This window comes from Vigna unguiculata, chromosome 6, assembly GCF_004118075.2.
Source record: "Vigna unguiculata cultivar IT97K-499-35 chromosome 6, ASM411807v1, whole genome shotgun sequence".
Taxonomy (NCBI): Eukaryota; Viridiplantae; Streptophyta; class Magnoliopsida; order Fabales; family Fabaceae; genus Vigna; species Vigna unguiculata.
In genome coordinates this window covers 25190848-25210779 of record NC_040284.1, presented here as the reverse complement: position 1 = coordinate 25210779, position 19932 = coordinate 25190848, and the positions used below count along the sequence as shown (strand labels likewise).

The 19932-nt window shown below is 33.8% G+C and overlaps 3 protein-coding genes across 5 annotated transcripts; all 3 read left to right on the top strand.

The window, feature by feature from the left end:
* The first annotated feature begins 4567 nt into the window (after positions 1–4567).
* LOC114188810 (aspartyl protease family protein 2) lies at positions 4568–6347 on the top strand. The gene has a single exon (XM_028077454.1). It carries the CDS (start codon positions 4651–4653, stop codon positions 6073–6075), a length of 1425 nt encoding a protein of 474 aa, XP_027933255.1. The 5' UTR covers positions 4568–4650; the 3' UTR covers positions 6076–6347.
* Positions 6348–9960: 3613 nt separating this feature from the next.
* On the top strand, positions 9961–13757 carry LOC114188078 (UV-stimulated scaffold protein A homolog). Of its 3 annotated transcripts, none has more exons than XR_003605375.1 (3): positions 10093–10315; positions 10639–13409; positions 13499–13757. XR_003605375.1 is itself a non-coding variant. In XM_028076588.1 (2 exons), exons 1-2 carry the CDS (start codon positions 10121–10123, stop codon positions 12428–12430), a joined length of 1926 nt encoding a protein of 641 aa, XP_027932389.1. In that variant the 5' UTR covers positions 9961–10120; the 3' UTR covers positions 12431–12798. The 3 variants fall into 3 exon arrangements, 1 of the variants encoding a protein (XP_027932389.1); XR_003605376.1 differs by having other exon boundaries at positions 10097–10315; positions 10687–13409; XM_028076588.1 differs by lacking the exon at positions 13499–13757 and having other exon boundaries at positions 9961–10315; positions 10700–12798.
* A 1617-nt stretch (positions 13758–15374) lies between these two features.
* On the top strand, positions 15375–19602 carry LOC114187981 (E3 ubiquitin-protein ligase SINAT3-like). Its single transcript, XM_028076446.1, has 3 exons — positions 15375–15936; positions 18429–18815; positions 19030–19602. Exons 1-3 carry the CDS (start codon positions 15754–15756, stop codon positions 19390–19392), a joined length of 933 nt encoding a protein of 310 aa, XP_027932247.1. The 5' UTR covers positions 15375–15753; the 3' UTR covers positions 19393–19602.
* The last annotated feature ends 330 nt before the right edge of the window (positions 19603–19932 follow it).

The following is a 19932-nucleotide window of genomic DNA, read 5'->3' as shown; positions in this document are numbered from 1 at the left end:
CATTCTTTACCTTAGTCATTTTAATTCAATAATTTAATCTCTTTTTTTATTTAATAAAATACATAATTAACTTTTTTACTTAAAAATTACTGCATATCTAGGAATAATATTGCATGTATTTTTTAACATTATTTTCATAAAATTATATTTTAATATTTTTAAGGATAATTTTACAAAACTGTATATTTTTATAGCTATACTAGCAATAATTAACGTGTTTTACTAATAAATAATAATTTTTATTATCATATAATATAAAACAATTATTTATATAATAAAAATTATTATTTATAGTATACATAGGGGTGAAGCTAAAGTGGATACATAAAATAAAAATAATAGAATTTTAATATATTATGAATTCGCTTCTGTATATATTATGTTTGTATGAATTAGATTTTAAAAATTTAAATGCCTATCTAGAATATTTTACAGTACTGATTTTAAAGTTAGATATTTATGAAAATAAAAAAGTTAGTTTAAAAAGGAAAAAAATATTAGTTTAAATTAAATAATTTTTGACTTTATATTTTAGTAAAAATTATATATTTATTATCATGTTTAATTCATATAAAAAACTTTGAACTTTGTCTACTGCTATAAAAATATTATTATTCAGTAAAGAAATTGGAAAAACATTTAGTTATAACGTCCGTCGGTATCAAAATCTTTTTATGCAGAAATATTACTTTTTTATAGATGACATTTTTCATAATCAATATTATTAAAATTATTTTATAAAAAAATAAATAACATTACATAATTTATTTTTTAAAATAATGATTTGAATAATAAATTTTGCATCATTTATTTTAGAAAGAAAATGAAAGAATAGATGTATGTAAAAAATTGCATCATACAATTGGTGAGATTACGGATAAGAAAGTCACGAGAATCTTGGAGCATGAAACAATAATTTTAGGAAGACGGTGACATAGACTATACTATTTAGTCTTCGATTGATAGATATAATATTTTATTTTGTAGATTTATTTTGAGACGGTAGGTGAATGAATCATGGATGGCCCATGTTCTGAAATCTCCATCAAATGCAAATCAGCTTTTGGTAAGAGTTGGATAAAAATATTAAATCAAAAGAGTAAATGAGAATAGATGAAAACTATGTCGACTTTATTGTTAATAAATAAAACACCAATATATCTCTGAAAAAGCATGTGTTTATTTTTTTTTCTCTACTTATCTCTTAATAAATAAAACATAAACTGATATAATATTAATAATATTTTTAAAAAATATTCACATATATCTTAAGTATTTATTAATATAAGACAAAATGGTGTATAGTTTTACACAAATATTTGTGATAGCAGGTTAAGAATGAAATCAAGATAAGTAATAGGTAGGTCTAGTATAATACATAGCATTGGGTAAGAGTCTAATCAATACTAAACCTACATAACTAAATATGTAAAAAGATTAATTTTTAAATAACATGTTGAATGTTATTGGGATTATGTTGCGCTTAAATTGAATGAACTTTACTTAAGTTTTAATTTTCACATGCAAAAAGGTTATCATCGATCACCCACGATCAAAAGCAACATGAACAAAACCAAATCCCTCCACATCCAATCAAATGTCCTAGTCACATGCTTTTGTTTGTAATTGTTTAAGTTTCTATAAGCCTAAACTCATTTTATCCTCTAGATTAAGAAAATAATCACGAATTGCAGTGAAGTGAAAGATGGAAGATTTAGAATGCATGTGCATTGTATATTTTGAAACAGCAGAACAAGTTTATGGTTACTGTTTTAGTTTTATGTATATCTTTTTTAGAATCTTTTTAATCTTTGATGGATCTTTGATTATTGAATGTCATATTTTGTAAGGTTTTGATGCCAAACTTTTGTATCATTTTATACAAATTATTAATTTTTTTTTAAAGGATTAGAACATCCCATAAATACTCTTCTTTAATTTATTCATTCTTTATTGATAAAAGAAAATACATATGAGTTTCACTTATATCTATTTTTGGTCAAAACAGTAAACATTAGGTTTCTATATTAATAACATAATCTATATTGGCATAAAGGTAGCAAGATACTTTTTTTAATATAATAGACAAATATGCTTCTAGATTATAAATCACAATCCATGTGACATAATTAGAATAGTTGGTGGAATTTTGGACATTTAATCACCAATACATCAATAGGTCAACCCTATAAACATTGGAGCATGATTTTCATTTTTGTTGTGGTCCACAGCTTATAATTTAGTTTCCAACAATACATATTTGTTGATGACAACTTTACAAATTTATTCAAATCCTAAATATTATCAAACAAACGATCATGCAAAACTTGTAAGAATAATTATGCTTCCAATTTCTGCATAAATTAAATACATTAATTACACTCAATTTCTTTACAACCCGATCTCTGACTCCTTCAATTAAATATTCATCTTTACTTGTAAAGTAAGTTATATGTTGCATCACGTATTAAATTCATTATTGACGTGTGTGTGCAAAGTAAATGGTTTGATTTGTGAAATGAGTATTTCAAGTTTAGATTTAGTTTGTGGGATAAAAAACATTTAACATTAATCATATTTTCAACCAATTAAACGTAAATGTTCTTATTAAAATATATATATATATATATATAGGATTTTGTTATTGGAATAGTATTCAGATCTCATTTCTATGATTTTATGAGTATCAAAATATAGACATTGACCATAGTAAATATCTTAACACTGAAATTTAAAACATGAAAGTTTGTAAAATATTATCCTCTCTGAGATTAGTCCTTAAGTTCAAAATACAGTCAACTACAATATTAAAATGGCTTTTTACCTAGATTTCATTTATTGATGATGACACCTCAGTTCTATTTTAACATTGATTTCATAAAAAATTGGTGGAACAAAAAAAATCAATTCAAACAAAATTCACATTGAATTTTAAGTTTTAATATGCATCATCCATTTCAATTAAAGCAGTGAAAAATTACCACTAAAAGCATCAACGTAATCGTTCCATTTTAAGGAAAATTTCCTATTATGATTATTTGTCATGTAAGCTAAGGTTAATATTTTACCCTTCAAAATCTCATCAGATTTTGTGTTGCTTTAGTCGAGTTTTTCTTATAAACAACAAGAAATGATGCATATATGACTTGATATAAAAATACAAGCATATAACAAAGAGATGATATAAAAAGGATAGTTGTGGATGATTGTTATTTTTTATTTATTTAGTACATAAATAAATATTAGATAATCATCACAAACCAAAAAATAAGAATTTGTTTGGAATGATATTTGTTCAGCAAACTACGTTATGGCAATGAGATTCATTCTGAAACTGCACCATCACATGAATTGCCTTGATATTTAATTTCAAATAGATGAGTATTTATATATGTTCTTCTTTGGGACCATAACTTGATTTTCTTCACATAGATATGTTGAGATCAACCTAAGCATTGAATATTTAAATTGTTAAGCTCTTAATATAGCCTAATAATGCTGACTTTTGCTTCAGTTTGTTTGGTATAGCTTCAATGCCACAAAGTTTGTTTGGTATGGCTTCAATGCAACAAATATCTCAACAACGAGAATACAAACATATACAAAAATACCGAAAGAACTCTATTCCATAACATATACAAACGTTCATAAACATGTGTGCGTATGGGAAGAGGTTAAAAATATCTATCTCATAAAAATTGTCTATTACTTAAAGTTAACAATGTAAAATATTGAATAAAATAAATTCAATGTTTTACCTTATAAAAACATGATATTTTGAAATCCTAAAAGTTATCTGTAGGTCTTGTAACTCTTGATTTGAGTATTTAATAATAATAAAAAACAATATATAATATATTTGTAATTAAATGTTATAAAAAATATTAAAACAACAACAAGAGTTAAAGCACAAGGGTCAAATTATCGGGACCCTACATTATCCAACAAATATTTTTCAAGAGTTATGTATAACTCTTGATAAAAAGGCCATTTATTTTTATCCAAAAAAGTGTAAGGAATGAATGCATCTCTTTATTTAATAAGAAAAAATGGCACATTAATTATTTAATTATTAGTCATGTTTGAATTTCCCGTATTTAACTGAATTTAATCCAACTCCCAGATGTCATATTTGGTGGTAACCAATACTAGAAAGTGGCAAGAAAAGCCTGTGAATTAAAGTAACCTTGAGAAACGAGTGTGAAAGAAACCTGATTTATGAAGGGTAGTAGTAAGCAATGTATCAGTGCATGTTTGGTTTACTTTGAAAACTCAGGTGATCAATTCTTAAAACTAATTCATTCCTATAAATTCTTTAAAACACCCAAAATTAATTAAAAATGATAAATTTATATGAAAATAAAAATAATTTTTTTCAGTTTCTCTGTTAACCAAAATTAATGTTCTCCCAAAAGTAGAATCCATTTCTCCATAACTATTTCAAAGAGACCCATAATAGATTTGCATAGAAATGATTCAGATGTTGTGTTGCCTACCCTACCCCACCCAACTCAACCATCCTCATAATTAACTGCGTCACTATTTACAGTTTCTAACAGTAACAACAATGGTCACAGAAGCCACCGCTTCTTCATTATTTATTTATTCTCTTCCACAAACTCTGTGCTCTCCCACTCGCAAACTGCAACCATGGAAGGGAAGAAGAAAACCACAAATGGCCTTCTCTTCCTGTCTCTCGCGCTCGCCCTCTCTCTCTCAGCCACCGCCACCCTCCCATCCCAACTCCAAACCCAAACCTTAACTCTCCACTCCCTCCCCCACCCACCCACCCTCTCATGGCCCGAAGCCGAAGCTCTTGCAGAACCCGACCCGGAAGATGCTCTCTCCCTTAACCTCCACCACATAGATGCACTCTCCTCCGACAAAACCCCGGAGCAGCTCTTCCACCTCAGGCTCAAACGCGACGCCAAAAGAGTCGAATCCCTACTCACTCTCGCAGCCCTCAACAGCAGCCACGCGCGCAGATCCGGCTCCGGTTTCAGCAGCTCCATCATATCGGGTCTAGCACAAGGAAGCGGTGAGTACTTCACCCGCATAGGCGTGGGTACTCCCGCTAGGTACGTCTACATGGTCTTGGACACCGGAAGCGACGTCGTTTGGCTCCAATGCGCCCCCTGCCGCAAATGCTATTCCCAAACCGACCCCGTTTTCGACCCCAGCAAATCCCGAACTTACGCCGGAATCCCCTGTGGAGCCCCTCTCTGCCGCAGGTTAGACTCTCCCGGCTGTAACAAGAACAAGGTTTGCCAGTACCAGGTTTCCTACGGCGACGGTTCCTTCACATTCGGCGATTTCTCCACCGAGACACTGACGTTTCGAAGGACAAGAGTCACGCGCGTCGCGCTCGGCTGTGGCCACGACAACGAAGGACTCTTCATAGGCGCTGCTGGTTTATTGGGGCTGGGCCGGGGCAGGTTATCTTTTCCTGTCCAGACCGGACGCCGGTTCAACCAGAAGTTCTCTTACTGCCTCGTAGACCGTTCAGCCTCGGCCAAACCATCCTCTGTTGTCTTTGGAGATTCCGCTGTTTCCCGAACCGCGCGGTTCACTCCCCTCCTCAAGAACCCCAAGCTCGATACCTTCTACTACGTGGAGCTCCTTGGAATCAGTGTTGGTGGCGCGCCGGTGCGCGGCCTATCCGCCTCGCTGTTCCGCCTAGACGCCGCCGGGAACGGCGGAGTCATCATCGACTCGGGCACGTCCGTCACCCGCTTGACCCGACCCGCTTACATTGCACTCCGGGACGCGTTCCGCATCGGAGCCTCGCGCCTGAAGCGAGCGCCGGAGTTCTCACTCTTCGACACGTGTTTCGATCTGTCTGGGCTCACGGAGGTGAAAGTGCCGACGGTGGTCCTGCATTTCCGCGGTGCTGACGTGTCACTACCGGCGACGAATTACTTGATTCCAGTGGATAGTAGCGGGAGCTTCTGCTTCGCTTTTGCGGGAACCATGAGCGGTTTGTCCATAATTGGTAACATACAGCAACAAGGATTCCGGGTATCATACGACCTGGCGGGTTCTCGGGTCGGGTTTGCCCCGAGGGGTTGCGTTTGAGTCGTGGGAACTGGAAACAACCAATTCCCCGTGTTTCCTAATTATTAATATGAATTAATGTTCGCATCGTTTTTTATAATTTATATAAGATTAAAAAAAAAGTTAGATTAGAAAATGAAGGCGAGATCTCAATCTAGATCTGGAAGAGGAACTAAGATTGAAGAAAATGAGAATGTTTCTGTTCTGGTTTCCTTTTACCCTTACGTTGTCGCTTATTGTATTTTTAATTTCCCAATTAAATACAACAACTACTTCAATTTGGCAGAGTTTAATCTTTCATTTGCTGCTGCCAGTGTACGTACTACTGGTGATACTCCTGTCTTTTGTTGTGGTGAAAACTCCACCTAGCAATGTAAATGCTATAAGATATTTTGCCATTTCACCGATCCTGGATCATAAACACTTCCACCTGTGCTGCGTTCATTGCGACTAAATTTATCTCTTTCTGTTTCCGTGATAGATGAAGCGCCTGTTGCGGATCTAACTTCGATTCATTGAACCCTTTTACAATTATTCTTGAATTGAAAATTCATCTCTTCTATTCTATTCATAAAACTATCATCTCAATAATTGATACATCAGACCACATCCACAAAATTGATCGATATAGAATCTCCCAAATGAATCAAATGATGTCTACACTACATAAAGAAATCGTGGAAAGACAGACACGTACGGAAGGACTGTCATCTTCTTATTGTGAGGTTCCGTACGATGGTGACATGTTTGTCTGTTATTAGCAAGATTTATTAATCAATTATTTGTATTATATTAAGAGAGAAAAAAAAGTTACATAATAAATAATATGTTAGTTTTATGATAAATTTATCTGTTTTATGGGAAAATTTAGTACAAGGAAAAACGAATTCCTCTAAAGTATGTATATTGTAAATTTGGAATGTTTTCTGCAGGTGCTGTAGCAGCCAAGCTAATTACGTACGAGTCTGGTTTAGAGGCTAACACGTGGAACGTGTTGAGTGTGTTATGAAAAGTGGTAAAGAGGTGTTATGATCCGTGAGGTGATTGATTAATGGGTGAAGAAGCACATGGTAGCATGGCCATGTTGCACATGCCAGAGCAACAGAGTAGGTCAACAATATGCACCGCTAACATGAACCAGGTCATGCTAAAAAATGAAGAGGTAGGAGAGAAAACAGAAATAGGAGAATTATGTGAAATGTTAGGAGGTGGGTACTGTAACTTTTGGAAACAGAAAAGCAATTGCTTCTTTTCCAAATTCATGGATGGATGGAGTCTAGCTGTTAAAGAGGGACTCAAAAGTGGAGATGGCACTAACACGCACCACTTTGCTTTTGAAAATCACAATGATGCGTGTGCAAGCTCAACCAACCTAACTCTGCCTCCACCAATTCCACTACCCTATCTACCACTTTAGATCTACTTTCTCAGTAAAAACTTTCTCTTCTTTTCCTTTCTATCATATTCTTATCGATATTCCTAAAAGAAAATCCTTTAAGTTTTTCTTAATTTAATTTTACAAGATTCACTTATAAGATAAATATACACTTATTTGTATATTATAAATTAAATTTATCTCAAATCGATCTAAAACTTTCAACGTACTTTTATCATATCAAAACATCAAAATTTTGTGCATAAAACTAAATGTTAACAATCCGATATCATATAGACCAAGAAACTCAATAAATAATACATTTTGTTAGGATAAATTCAAATACATAATTCCAGTACTATGTTAAAAAATTAACTTTACATATAACTAGTGTGTAAACATTTTTAAATATGCGTGTTATGAAATTAATATATAAAATAAAATAATATTTATTAAAAATTTAAAATAAAATAAAATATATCAGACAAGATGAGAGAATAATTGTTAATAAATAGAAAAAAATAGAAGAAGTATAGATAGACGGTTTTATAAAAAATTTGTACAAATAATGAGAAATTTTCAAAAATTTAATAAATAATTATAGAATAAAATTAGAATTTTGAAATGTGCACACGAAAAAGAAAATCTCTTTATATATTGTTATAGATTTATGTGAAATTTTGAACACAAATTTTGGAGACAAACTTGAATTTAATAAGAAGTCACATTACAATTTAATCATTTAAAACAATAATGGAATTTGATTTATTTTTCTATTATTATTAAATGCTTTTCTATAATTTATTCAGTTTCACGTTTATTATAAATTTAAATATTTCTAGTCGAATTGTTATTATTTTTCCATTTAATACTTAAAACTTAGATATTTCATTTTAATTTCTATTATTAAAATTGAAGAGGAAATCACAACTTATTAATTTTACAAATTCCTTCCAATTTTGTAATAACACAAATAAAAATCAATTTTATGTTCGTGCTTAACTATTACATTTGTAAGCATGTTCTAATATGTTTGCTTTATTAAAGGAGTGATGAGTGTTGAACCTTGATAATTAGACAACAAGCAACAAGAGAAAACTAGTACCTTTAAAAATAAACCTTTACTAATAGCAGCAAAAGCTATATTTAGTTGTTATCAAACTTTCATTTAATTTATCACTTTTATAAAGTTATGATTAATTTATTGTTTGAATATTCAATTTATGTATGTCCTTATTATGACTTCAACTATACTGCATCAACATATTTACTGTAGGGAAAATATTATTAACTTTGAGGTTGATTTATATCTCATGATTTTATATCTAAAAAGATTAATTAGTTAAATAATTGATTGATTACAACAAATATTAATATATTTTATTTTTAATATAATAAAAAATTACAATGTAACAACTTTAATTATTAACTATGTTTGTTTTATTTGAATTCAGTTAATCATTAATTTAATTGATGTGTCAGTACTTAATAGTAATTACTTGTGTTTATTAAAGAAATTATTAATGTTAATATGTTATTAATTTGAAAGAACTATTAAAATTTTTAACCTTATAAGAAAAAAAGAAAAATAGTTGAGAGGTAAAAGACTTATTTTAAAGTTAACTAGACATTAATATCAAATCTCCTTATGTAAAAGACTACTGGACCAAAAGTTACAAAATTTTTAAAAATGTCACATAATACGTGTCATCAACTTAAAATAAAATAAAATAAAAATTATATCTCCAAAATATGAGTAGATAATTACTAATACTAACAAAAATAAAAATTAGTGTAACATGTATGTTAAAAGAACTACTTTTCGAATTGCAATAAATTAATTTACGGGAGAAACTCATATAAACTAAATTAAAAAAGGCTTAAATACCTTTTTCGTTATTATTTTTTAGTGTTTGTTGTGGATGATCCTTATTTTGATAGAATGTTTAAAATGGTCATCATTCTACCGAAAGTTTAAAATGATTCCCATTTTTACAATTCGTGTTTTATTTGGTCATTTTCTGTGACACCATTTAAATCAGTAACGGATCACCATCACAACCAACACTACGAAAATGAGAACGAACAAGTTATCTAAGCCAATTAAAAATAAGAGAAAGTTTTTTCTATCTATACAAATGTAGTGTAACGTTAATTATAACGTTTATCCATTAATTTCCTTTTAAATTTGTTTATTTATTTGCTTTTTAATTAAAGACAACAAATTATTAAATTCATTGTAATTTATAGTAACTAAAGTGAATAAACCAATATACATTATTATTAAAAAATCAATTAAATTATTAAATTAGTTAGTTATATAGCATAATTTTATTGGTTAGCATAACAGTTAGTTAATATTACTTAAAATTTTTGTTTTGAAGTAAGTATATTATATGTAAATCCAAATTTAATCAATACTACTTTAACAAACTATAATTCGTGTTTCACTTGTTCAGTGATGATCTGTTAAATTCAATTTAAGAATCAATAATATTCATTGTGCAACCTATATTATATGAACACTTCTGAAACGACAATCCGTTTCATCAAACAGAACCTTCGAGGCCTCGACGACGTAGCGCGCAAGCCAATATGGGAGAAGGTGGAAGATCGCGACATATATAAATTAGGGTTTTTTCAAATTCAGATATATACGGAACGGAACACTGAGTTTGAGATTGGGAATCGATGGGGACGGAGGAAGGAGGGCACGGAAACGGAACGAAGGTGATACCTTTGATTGAGAAGGCCACCAACTCCACCGCGCCGGAGGTCGATCCCCGTCTCCTCAAGGCCATTAAAACTGTGGTTCGATATTCCGATTCGGAGCTCCGCGTCGCTACCCTTACCCTCATGGATCTCATGAAGCGCGACCATGCTCAGGTACTATTCCCTTTGGACCTATATTTATTGGGGTTTCGCTTTCCTTTCTCCCGGTTTGCAATTAGGGTTAATTGACCATGCATCGATAAATTTCAATTTGAATTAAAAGCTTGTTCAAATGATAATTGGTCAACAAGAAAGGGCTAAGTTGATACAAATTCATACATGTGCTAAACAACAAAAATGACAATTCCTAAAATTGACTATTATGTTCTTCCTACTAGGTTTGATGCTTTAAGGTTATAAGGCCATGAAATCCCATTCATTTTATTGCTCTGCTGAGAAACCCCACTCATTAGCTCAACCCTTGTTTTAACTTTCAGATTCCAACTTTCATCTACAGCAAAAATTCCTCTGATTGACTTTGACAGACATGTGTTGCAGGTCCGGTACCTTGCGCTTCTAATAATCGATGAACTATTCATGCGTTCAAAGCTTTTTAGGACCCTTGTTGTTGAGAACATGGATCAGTTGCTGAGTTTGAGTGTTGGATTCAGGCGAAACGTGCCTCTTCCTGCTCCACCTGCTGTTGCGACTGTTTTACGTTCGAAAGCCATTGAATTTTTGGAGAAGTGGAATGTGTCGTTTGGGGTTCATTACAGACAGCTTAGATTGGGTTATGATTATCTGAAGAATACACTTAGACTCCAATTTCCTAACATACAAGCTAACGTGGAGCGGGTTCAACAGGAGAGAAGGGAAAGGGAGAGGAGGTCAAAGGAGATTTTACTGAGCAAGTATGAATCTTTGAAAGAGAATTCATCTTCAATAAAGGCAGCGATTTTATCTACGATGGATGAGATTGATGAGTGTTTGGACATTTTGCATGCGAAACGAGAGGAGTGTGTGTCAGATGATGTATTGGACAGCGACGAACACGGTGACTTTCATTCTTTGGAGCTGCAGCAGCTTCGTCTTGAAGCATTAAAAGAAGGGGAGAAGGTTTATGAGAACAGTGATAATACAGTGGTTTTTGATACATTGAGGGAACTATACAAACTTCTGGTGGCAAAGCACTTGATTACAATCCAAGAGTGGATTTCTGTTTTAGTAAGAGTTGAAGTAGCCGACAATAGATTCAGAGATTCCATTTTGAAAGAGTTCATTGATATCCGAAATCGTCTAAAATCGGTTAAAAGTAAATGTGAAGAGGCTGGTTGTTTGCTCGTAAACTCATCAAAACATGATGAGGAAGATTTTTGGGAGGAGGATAACGTTGTTTCTATGAAAACCTCATCTAGCATACCCAATAATAAAAATAAACATGTTGGTGCTCTTAAAATGAATAATGCTAATCTTGGTTTGCACAGTAACGGGTCTAATGGCTCTGAAACGGATAGCCTGCGTCATCAGGTACATGAAGTTGAGTCAGACCCTGAGAGGAGTAAACTTATAGCTGAAGCTCCTGTGGTACGATGGAGTTCTTACTTGGATAATTGGGGTTCAAACAGGGTTTTTATGGCTAACCAGCGGGGTTTGGAGCTTGATAGTCACTGGGGTAGGGTGGATGCTGATGCAGTTATTCCAGCAGATAAAATTGCCGAATTGAATGTTCACGCAATGCCTTATGAAGAGAAGAAAACTGAAATCCAACCATGCCTGGCTCCTTTGAAGAAAGGAGGATTGTGCCAGAGAAGAGATATGAAACTTTGTCCATTTCATGGACCTATCATTCCTCGAGATGACAACGGGACGCCACTCAGTCAGAGCTCTTTAGAAGGCGTGAATGTGGATTTAAGGACTGATCTAGTAGAGCAGTTAGCCAAACAAGCAGTGAAAAATATTCGTGAGAGAGATCAAGAGGGGGCAAAGAAGAGAGAAATTGATAAACAGTCGCTTAAACGTGCAAAACTAGCAAAAATTCGGGAACACAATGAAGCTGTTTTACGGGATGCTGCTTTGGCTTCTACTTCAAGATCAGCCACGCTTGGAGAAGATGGGGAGTTAACTAATGAAGATAAACAAAGTCTTGCGTCCATGCTGCGAAAGAAAGTAACATCAAAAGATAGAATAGCTGAGAAACTTTTAAGTTCGCGTGCAAGGGTTACTTCAGATAGGCAGCATATGTCAAGTGAGGATGCCAAATATAGAGAAGCGTTCCCAAATCAATGGTAAACTGGTTAGAATCTTTGTTAAGCTTGTCTGATTACTCTGAAGTCCGAACCATACTTCAGATTTTGGGTAAAACCATGCCTGTTAGTCATGGGGCTGGTTAGTAAGTAAAATAAAACAAAACAAACTACATCTATTCTTGTAGACAGACTTGTAAGGACCAGCTTGGCTGTAAGGGATAAATGTAAGCAGTTGCTTGGTCAGTTCCCGTGTTTCAAATTTTTAAATTTATTTTGCTCATTTTCTGTAAAATGTTTGCATAACGGTAGATGCCAGAGGATTACTACATGTTCGGCAATCACGCTACACTAAATTTCTCTTGTATTTATTAGCACCATCACTGCTTTGTAACAAGTCTTCAGTCCATTAAATATTACTATTATTGTACTAAATTTCAAAATCACATAGATGCACATTGACTGTGGATTTCTATCGGTGAGCAAATTAAATTGTGGGGTTGAAACACCAGTTGGAACCCGGAAGAAATCTTGGAATGCCTTGTGTGATGTTTTAGCTACCAGAAAGGTGTCATAAATGGTTCCCATTACCATTAAAGAAGAGCAGTTGACCTGTCGGATAAGTGGTCTGAGTTGTCGCTGCCGGTGGTGGACCTTCATGGCTACTAAAGCGAAGTATTTATTCCCTCAACGAGAAAATATTTTTGAGAAAAGTACAATCCCGCATGATGTGGAAAATTTTCAGCTTACTCAAACGCCTTGAAGTATCCTCAGGTGTTGCTTTCATCAGTAAGAGGGTTTTTATTTTTTATTTCATGATTTCAAAATAAAGGGAGCACGAAGGTGGAGAAGAGTCACTGCCTCACTGGGAACTAGAAAAAGAATATTCCTCTTGCCCCATTTTTTGGCACCAAACCTGAACTTTTGCTGTCAACTGTTCTCTGTATGGTTATCACTTGTGGCTCGCGAGGGAAACTTTTGTCAGTACACTACACAACCACTTGGGCAAAAATGTGACAAAAAATGTAATACTTTTTATAATATATCTTTAGGCACGGTGAATGTTGCGTTGAAGCAGGAACAGATGCTAATATTTTATTGCAAACCTTCACAGGTTGAGATGATGAGCGCACGACGGGAATCAGCTCAGAAAAGTCAGGGAACTACTACCGATACGTTTGAGCAACTAAGTATTTTCATGCAATCCTAATACTATAATAGTGCACTGATTCTCACACCATGATTCTTGTTCTGCTTTGATGCACAGTGGAGGAGCTTACGGGTAAACAAAGGGAAAAAAGTTACTTCAGATTGTTTGTTCTCTCTGTGACATTATTCGCTCTAATCTTTCATTGGAAAGCGTTTTCTTCTTACCATCATATTTAACCCAACAAACCCCATTATTAGGCATGACTTTCCTAAAGTCGAGTTGATATTATGACTTTCTTCTGTCGTCTTCATGATAGTAATATTTAATAACCCCCACTGAAGGAAAAGATCTAGCACAGTGTTACTCATTAATTTTAATAACATGCGTTGTAGGATGAGATCAGTAACAAAGTAAAAAGTATGATATGTTATGTTTTTAATTTATACATATTTTGTAAATGTTAAACTTATTTCTAAATAAGTTATTTAAATTTCGTTCCTTAGTTTTCACTTACCATACGAAACACTCCTTAACAGTAAAAGTCAAGGAAAAACAAAAGATGGAAAGATTTACAAAGAAGACAGGATATGCACGATAGAAAGTATAAGAGAAGAAGAGTGAGGTAATTATGTCGACGGTTACTGAAAATGAAAGGGAAAAATATGTCATGATCAGAAGTACCTACTAATAATTAAATTATCATCTTATGAACAAGTGTAACTGTGCGAGCCAAGAAATATAGAAATAAGTAAACATTTTTCCCGCAAGTGGCCAAAAATATTGTTGAAAATTGTTGAAAGAAGATCCACAAGGTATACGTGTTTTAAGAGTGTCCTCAAATTACGCAATGGTATGACTAAAGACAATTAAGTCGAGAAAGCAATAGTATAAAAAAGAAGCAACAGTTTGAAGAGGCAACTAAGAAACTAAATATTTTAGAGACTCTGCGGACAAGTGTGGCATCCACGCCAAAATAATTGATAGTGCCATAGTGGACCATTGGTATATCCATCCATTCTACACAAAGCTGTAGACCCTCTTTTCTCAATCATTCAAATCAATTTGCGCTCCCTTCAATGGTGCTCACCATCAGATCACACCACATCCTCCACTTCTTAAACGACCCCATTAACTCCCTCATCGTATTAACTATGTCTGTCATGTTTCAAATGACGACACCTCATTCTTCATTTCATAATAACTCCACAAAACAAACTAATATAACAGTAACATAATTCATTCTTCATCATTTTACCTTTTATTTCTCTATCAACTGATAACTTTGTCTTAACTGTCAACTTTACTGGTGTTTTCTGTGAGGTATTTTAACTGAATACTATTTTTTTTTAAATGATTCATTTTTATCGTGTTACGGTTAATTGATTTTAAAGGAATTCAGAACAGCCAAACTGGTAATTTTTATTTCATCAGTCAGTTTGATTTTATTTTAATTTTTTTAATATTTTAGATGTAAAAAGTAGTTTTATGTTCATTTTCTAAAATAAGACGCATATAAAATCGAAGGAATTTTATTATTCAAGATTATATTCTGAAGTCACTTCAGCTTATTTAGTGAGATATGACGCTTAATAATATTTAAATGAAATTTATGGTATTTTATTTTAATCTTTAATTTGGTGTGTGTAAAAAAAAAAAAATACCGTAAAAAGTGGGTGCTGTAAATAAATTTGTATAGCTTGCAGTCTGAGAGTGTGTCACATGTGGAGAAGAGAGAGAAAAATAGTGTGTTTAGCTTGACTATGGCGTGGCACAGCGAAGATTGTGGTTAAAAAAGGTTCCTCATTTACCTGCCCCTTAAATAATAAATCAGTAAAATAAACAAGCACATCACTTGATCTACATTATTCTCTCTCATCATTCTCCAACCTCTACGTTATTCTCCTTCTCCATCTCGATCTCTTTATTGTCTTCTCTCGTCCTGGTTTTCCTTGGGGAATCCTGAAAACCGTTTGATTTTAATCAAAGGGTCCTCAGGATTCGGACACCCATATCTTGTAACACTTCTATGTTGTCTTAGAAGACCAAGGAACCGAAGAAAAGCATCAATTTTTGCAAGCAAACAGCTTCCTTTTCCCCCTTCTTCATGTCTTAAAAAACACACACAACCACCCAGCTGCTGAAGCTCAACCGTCACAACTCACATATGATCCTGATGGCTACCAATTAAGCGTGTTGGTGTTTGTGTTATAAGTGAGAGAATGGAATCGAGTAGCATTGAGAGCAGCACTGTCTCATCGATGACTATGATGGAGGATGATGAACATCCTCATCAGTTTTCTTCAATCTCGAAGCTGCATAACAATGGCCCCACCACTACCAGTGTCCACGACCTTCTTGAATGCCCTGTCTGCACCAACTCGATGTATCCTCCAATCCATCAGGTCTCTTATCTGATCCATTTTTCCTTTTCGGTTTGCTTCCAAAAATTACTTGATTTGGTGGTACTTTGTTTCTTTCCTTATACGTTCTGTCTATGCGATTTGTTGATGCCCATATTTACTTTCCTTTTCTCATTTGGTCCAATAAAAGAGGGTTTTTTTTTTTTTTTTTTTCTTTAATGGGCATGTCCAGTATGGAGGGTTTGGATTGTTTTTGTGATAGCATATTGAAGTCTTTCGATCAAGGCCATGTGCGATTGTTGTTGGGAGCTTTCCCCCCTTTTTAATGTGTAGATCTCATATTTTGCTGTAATTTCAGTTTGTATGATTCCGCAAATGAGGGTTGAGGATTTGGTTACTATGATGGGTTACTTTGATCAAAGATTATATCTAGCTAGTCTTTCTTTTCTGAGGTTCTGAGTCCCTTTTCACCTCTTTTTTCTTGTTTGCTTACGGTGATATTAGGATTGGTGATGGGGATGGCAGAATTTGAGAATGGATGTTCTTTTTTCGTTTTCATCTAGGCCTACTCAGGTCAATTTTTTAGACTTACAGAAGGTATGATGAGAAAATATATGGCTATAAAAAGGGCTTAATCATTATCGTCAGGTGTAAACTTTCTCTTGTGTACCTTCGTTTGTCAGCGATTCAAAAATAAGAGAAGAAACTTAGCTGAATTAGTTATTATTAGGCTACACAACTTCTTATTCTTGAGTAGGCAGGACTTTGATCATTGTCACTTGATCAATCCAGTGAACTTAGTTAATTGAGCAGATAAGGATGTTGGAAAGGCATGAATTGAAGAGAAAAACAACGTGTACAGGGTTTGTGGCTTACTGGGCTTGTTTGTTATGTCTGTTCTAAGTCACTATCCCAGAGAATCCTTTTTTGTTGGGATGTGTCGTAGTTTATTCCTTTTATGCACATTGCAGTAAGAAATATGCTACCAACACATATTTTATTATTGGATATTGGTCTATTCTTTAGAAAGCCACTGCTTTCTTTAAGAGGTGACCTATTTTCAAGATAACTAATTTTGACATGTTAAAGAGAGGATTATTGTTAGCATTGCTCATCATAGTAATTGACTTAGAATTCTATCGTACTGTCCTTCCTGTTTGTAATTTATAATTGGAATCTGGGAGGTTAGTTATCTGTCTTGTCTCATATATTGACATGAATCACATGATTGTTCATAATTGGTTTTGCTACGATATCCTAAAATGAGTATTAATGTCATGAGTTATGAGTTAATGAATGATTAATATGTCCATGATTAAAGTTGTTGGATGCTGCTAATAGGCCAGGAAACCTGACCTTTAATAGGATGTATTGTCATATAGTTGAAGTGACAAGTTCTATAATTTTATTATGGAAGTTGTCACAAGTAATTAAATCCTTGTTTAAGCTTTTCCTTTGGGGTGGTACTGTTGTAGCCCAAAGGAAAATTAGATACGTATCTTGCAAGAAGGAAGGCAAATATTAAATCTTTCTTTTACTCTTTGGCATGCCATTGAAGTCTCTCACTTGAATTGATAAGCAACAACATTGCTGTGAGAACATTCCATTCCAGTTTATTGTTTTAGATGAACGTCTACGAACTTGACTTTTGGATTGTGTTAATTCTCTAAAATGATTTGGTTGAGTTTGAAGTGAAATTCATGATTGGTAATTTTTATACCAAAAGTAAGTTTGTAGTAAAATTTTAGAGCAAACCTCCCTTGAACAAGCTTTTGGGTTGAGTTAAATTCAAGGAACTTTTGAAGAGCTTAGATGGACTTATGTTGTGACAAATACCGTGTTAGTCTATTGTAGAGCTTATGTCAATAATATGTTCATAAGTTTTCGAGGGTAGCATATGAAAACCGCTTACCTTATGACTTGTATGAAAATAGTTTAACCGTGTTTTTTGTTCTACTATATCCACTTTAATGATATTTGTTAAATAAGTGCTTAAATTAAGTTGTTTACTTAAACACACCCTAATATAGTATTAGAGCAATCTTGATTTTGGTGAATAACATCCAGATCTAATTTTTATGCACAAACGCAGGTGTCGCCCGGGTGTTTGTTTGAGATATTACAGCACACATCCAAATATGCAGTTATTAATTTATAGTGAAAATTGACTGAATGGAAAAAATAAATAAAAGGAGCAGGTGGTACTTTCTGTTTTTGCAGAGTGAACTGGTGTTAGTAAATTCAGTATCTGAAGCAATGATTTCCCTTCATTCATCACGAGTCATGTGAGACATCTTGCATATTTACCAAAAATATTATCAATCAAATCTGGTGTTATCTTAAGTTCTGTCATTATAATGTGAGGAATAGAATGAGCATATTGTACATAACATTGTCTTCTGCGATTTGGTTATAGTATTGTTTCAGTATATTGAAACCTTCTGCCCAAGTCCTTTGTATAGATAACTAGATATAGTTGAATAATGATGCTAACAAAACAGTGATTGATTCTTGAAACAAATTTTACCATGCAGTGTCACAACGGGCACACACTTTGTTCAACTTGCAAGACAAGGGTACACAACCGATGCCCAACTTGCAGACAGGAGCTGGGAGATATAAGGTGTTTGGCATTAGAGAAGATAGCAGAATCACTTGAACTGCCATGTAGATATATCTCTCTTGGGTGTCCAGAGATATTTCCTTATTACAGCAAACTCAAACATGAGGCTATTTGTAACTTCAGACCATATAACTGCCCTTATGCCGGGTCAGACTGTTCTGTGGTTGGGGATATTCCATGCCTTGTTGCTCATTTAAGGGATGACCACAGGGTTGATATGCATTCTGGATGCACTTTCAACCATCGCTATGTAAAGTCTAATCCCATGGAAGTGGAAAATGCTACATGGATGCTAACGGTATCTTTAAAAAATTCTGCATGTGTTTCTCTAGAACTTGATGTCATATTCCTTCATTCCATGCACAACCACAACTGCATTTTGCACTTGTTGATATCAGAGACGGATTCGGTGACTTTTTCTTTTCTTGGGAAAAGTCTACTTCAGTTACTGAATCTGTTCCTGATGAAATCCCATCCATATTGTTTGGTTAACTCATTTTTGTTTGTGTTAGGTTTTCCATTGTTTTGGGCAATATTTTTGCCTCCATTTTGAGGCCTTCCAGCTAGGCATGGCGCCGGTGTACATGGCATTCCTCCGATTCATGGGTGACGAAAGAGAGGCGAGAAACTACAGCTACAGTTTGGAGGTGGGTGGAAATGGACGAAAACTAACCTTTGAGGGGAGTCCAAGAAGCATTAGAGATAGCCATAAGAAAGTGAGAGACAGTCACGATGGTCTCATCATTTACCGCAACATGGCGCTTTTCTTCTCAGGTGGAGACAGGAAAGAGTTGAAGCTACGAGTAACAGGAAGGATATGGAAAGAACAGCAAAACCCTGAAGGTGGAGTGTGCATACCCAACCTCTGTAGCTAGGTTGTTGCATCTTCTCTTTAATGCTTTTTCTTTCTGTAGATAATTTGACAAGTCTTAATCTTTGACTGGTGAATGTTTATGGCAATTTCAACTTCCAAACAAAATAATAAAAAAAAAAACAACTAAGTTCTAACCAATGTACTTGTCGGATATTTGGTCTCTGCGTGTATGTATCATATGCTAATAATCACTTGAGTTTTTATGTAAGTATTGAATTTTCAGAATCAATGTGCTTTGGAGTTATGCTTCTCTTTCTATTTAAATCAGGAATGGATCAGAATCAATGGCGAGCAACTCCGAGATAGCAAATTTGAACCTTTTGAATCCACAAAAGAAAATTGTGCATGTGAAAAATAATTTAGATAATACTGCGAAAGGGTTACTACTACTTTTTTGACATTAAAATATCTTTATGCACAAGGGTTACAAAATTTGCAAAGAAATAATAATATTAATGCGCACGTCCGCAAGATAACACCCTTCGCAAGCTTTTATATTTTTGAAGCTGGTGTTAGATTGTATACGTATAGTATATTATAT

Coding starts and splice junctions, on each gene's coding strand:
- LOC114187981 (XM_028076446.1), top strand. CDS start 15,754: ATGGAATCGAGTAGCATTGAGAGCAGCACTGTCTCATCGATGACTATG. Junction 15,937..18,428: donor TGTATCCTCCAATCCATCAG/GTCTCTTATCTG, acceptor TTTACCATGCAG/TGTCACAACGGGCACACACT. Junction 18,816..19,029: donor ATGCTACATGGATGCTAACG/GTATCTTTAAAA, acceptor TGTTTGTGTTAG/GTTTTCCATTGTTTTGGGCA.
- LOC114188078 (XM_028076588.1), top strand. CDS start 10,121: ATGGGGACGGAGGAAGGAGGGCACGGAAACGGAACGAAGGTGATACCT. Junction 10,316..10,699: donor TGAAGCGCGACCATGCTCAG/GTACTATTCCCT, acceptor CATGTGTTGCAG/GTCCGGTACCTTGCGCTTCT.
- LOC114188810 (XM_028077454.1), top strand. CDS start 4,651: ATGGAAGGGAAGAAGAAAACCACAAATGGCCTTCTCTTCCTGTCTCTC.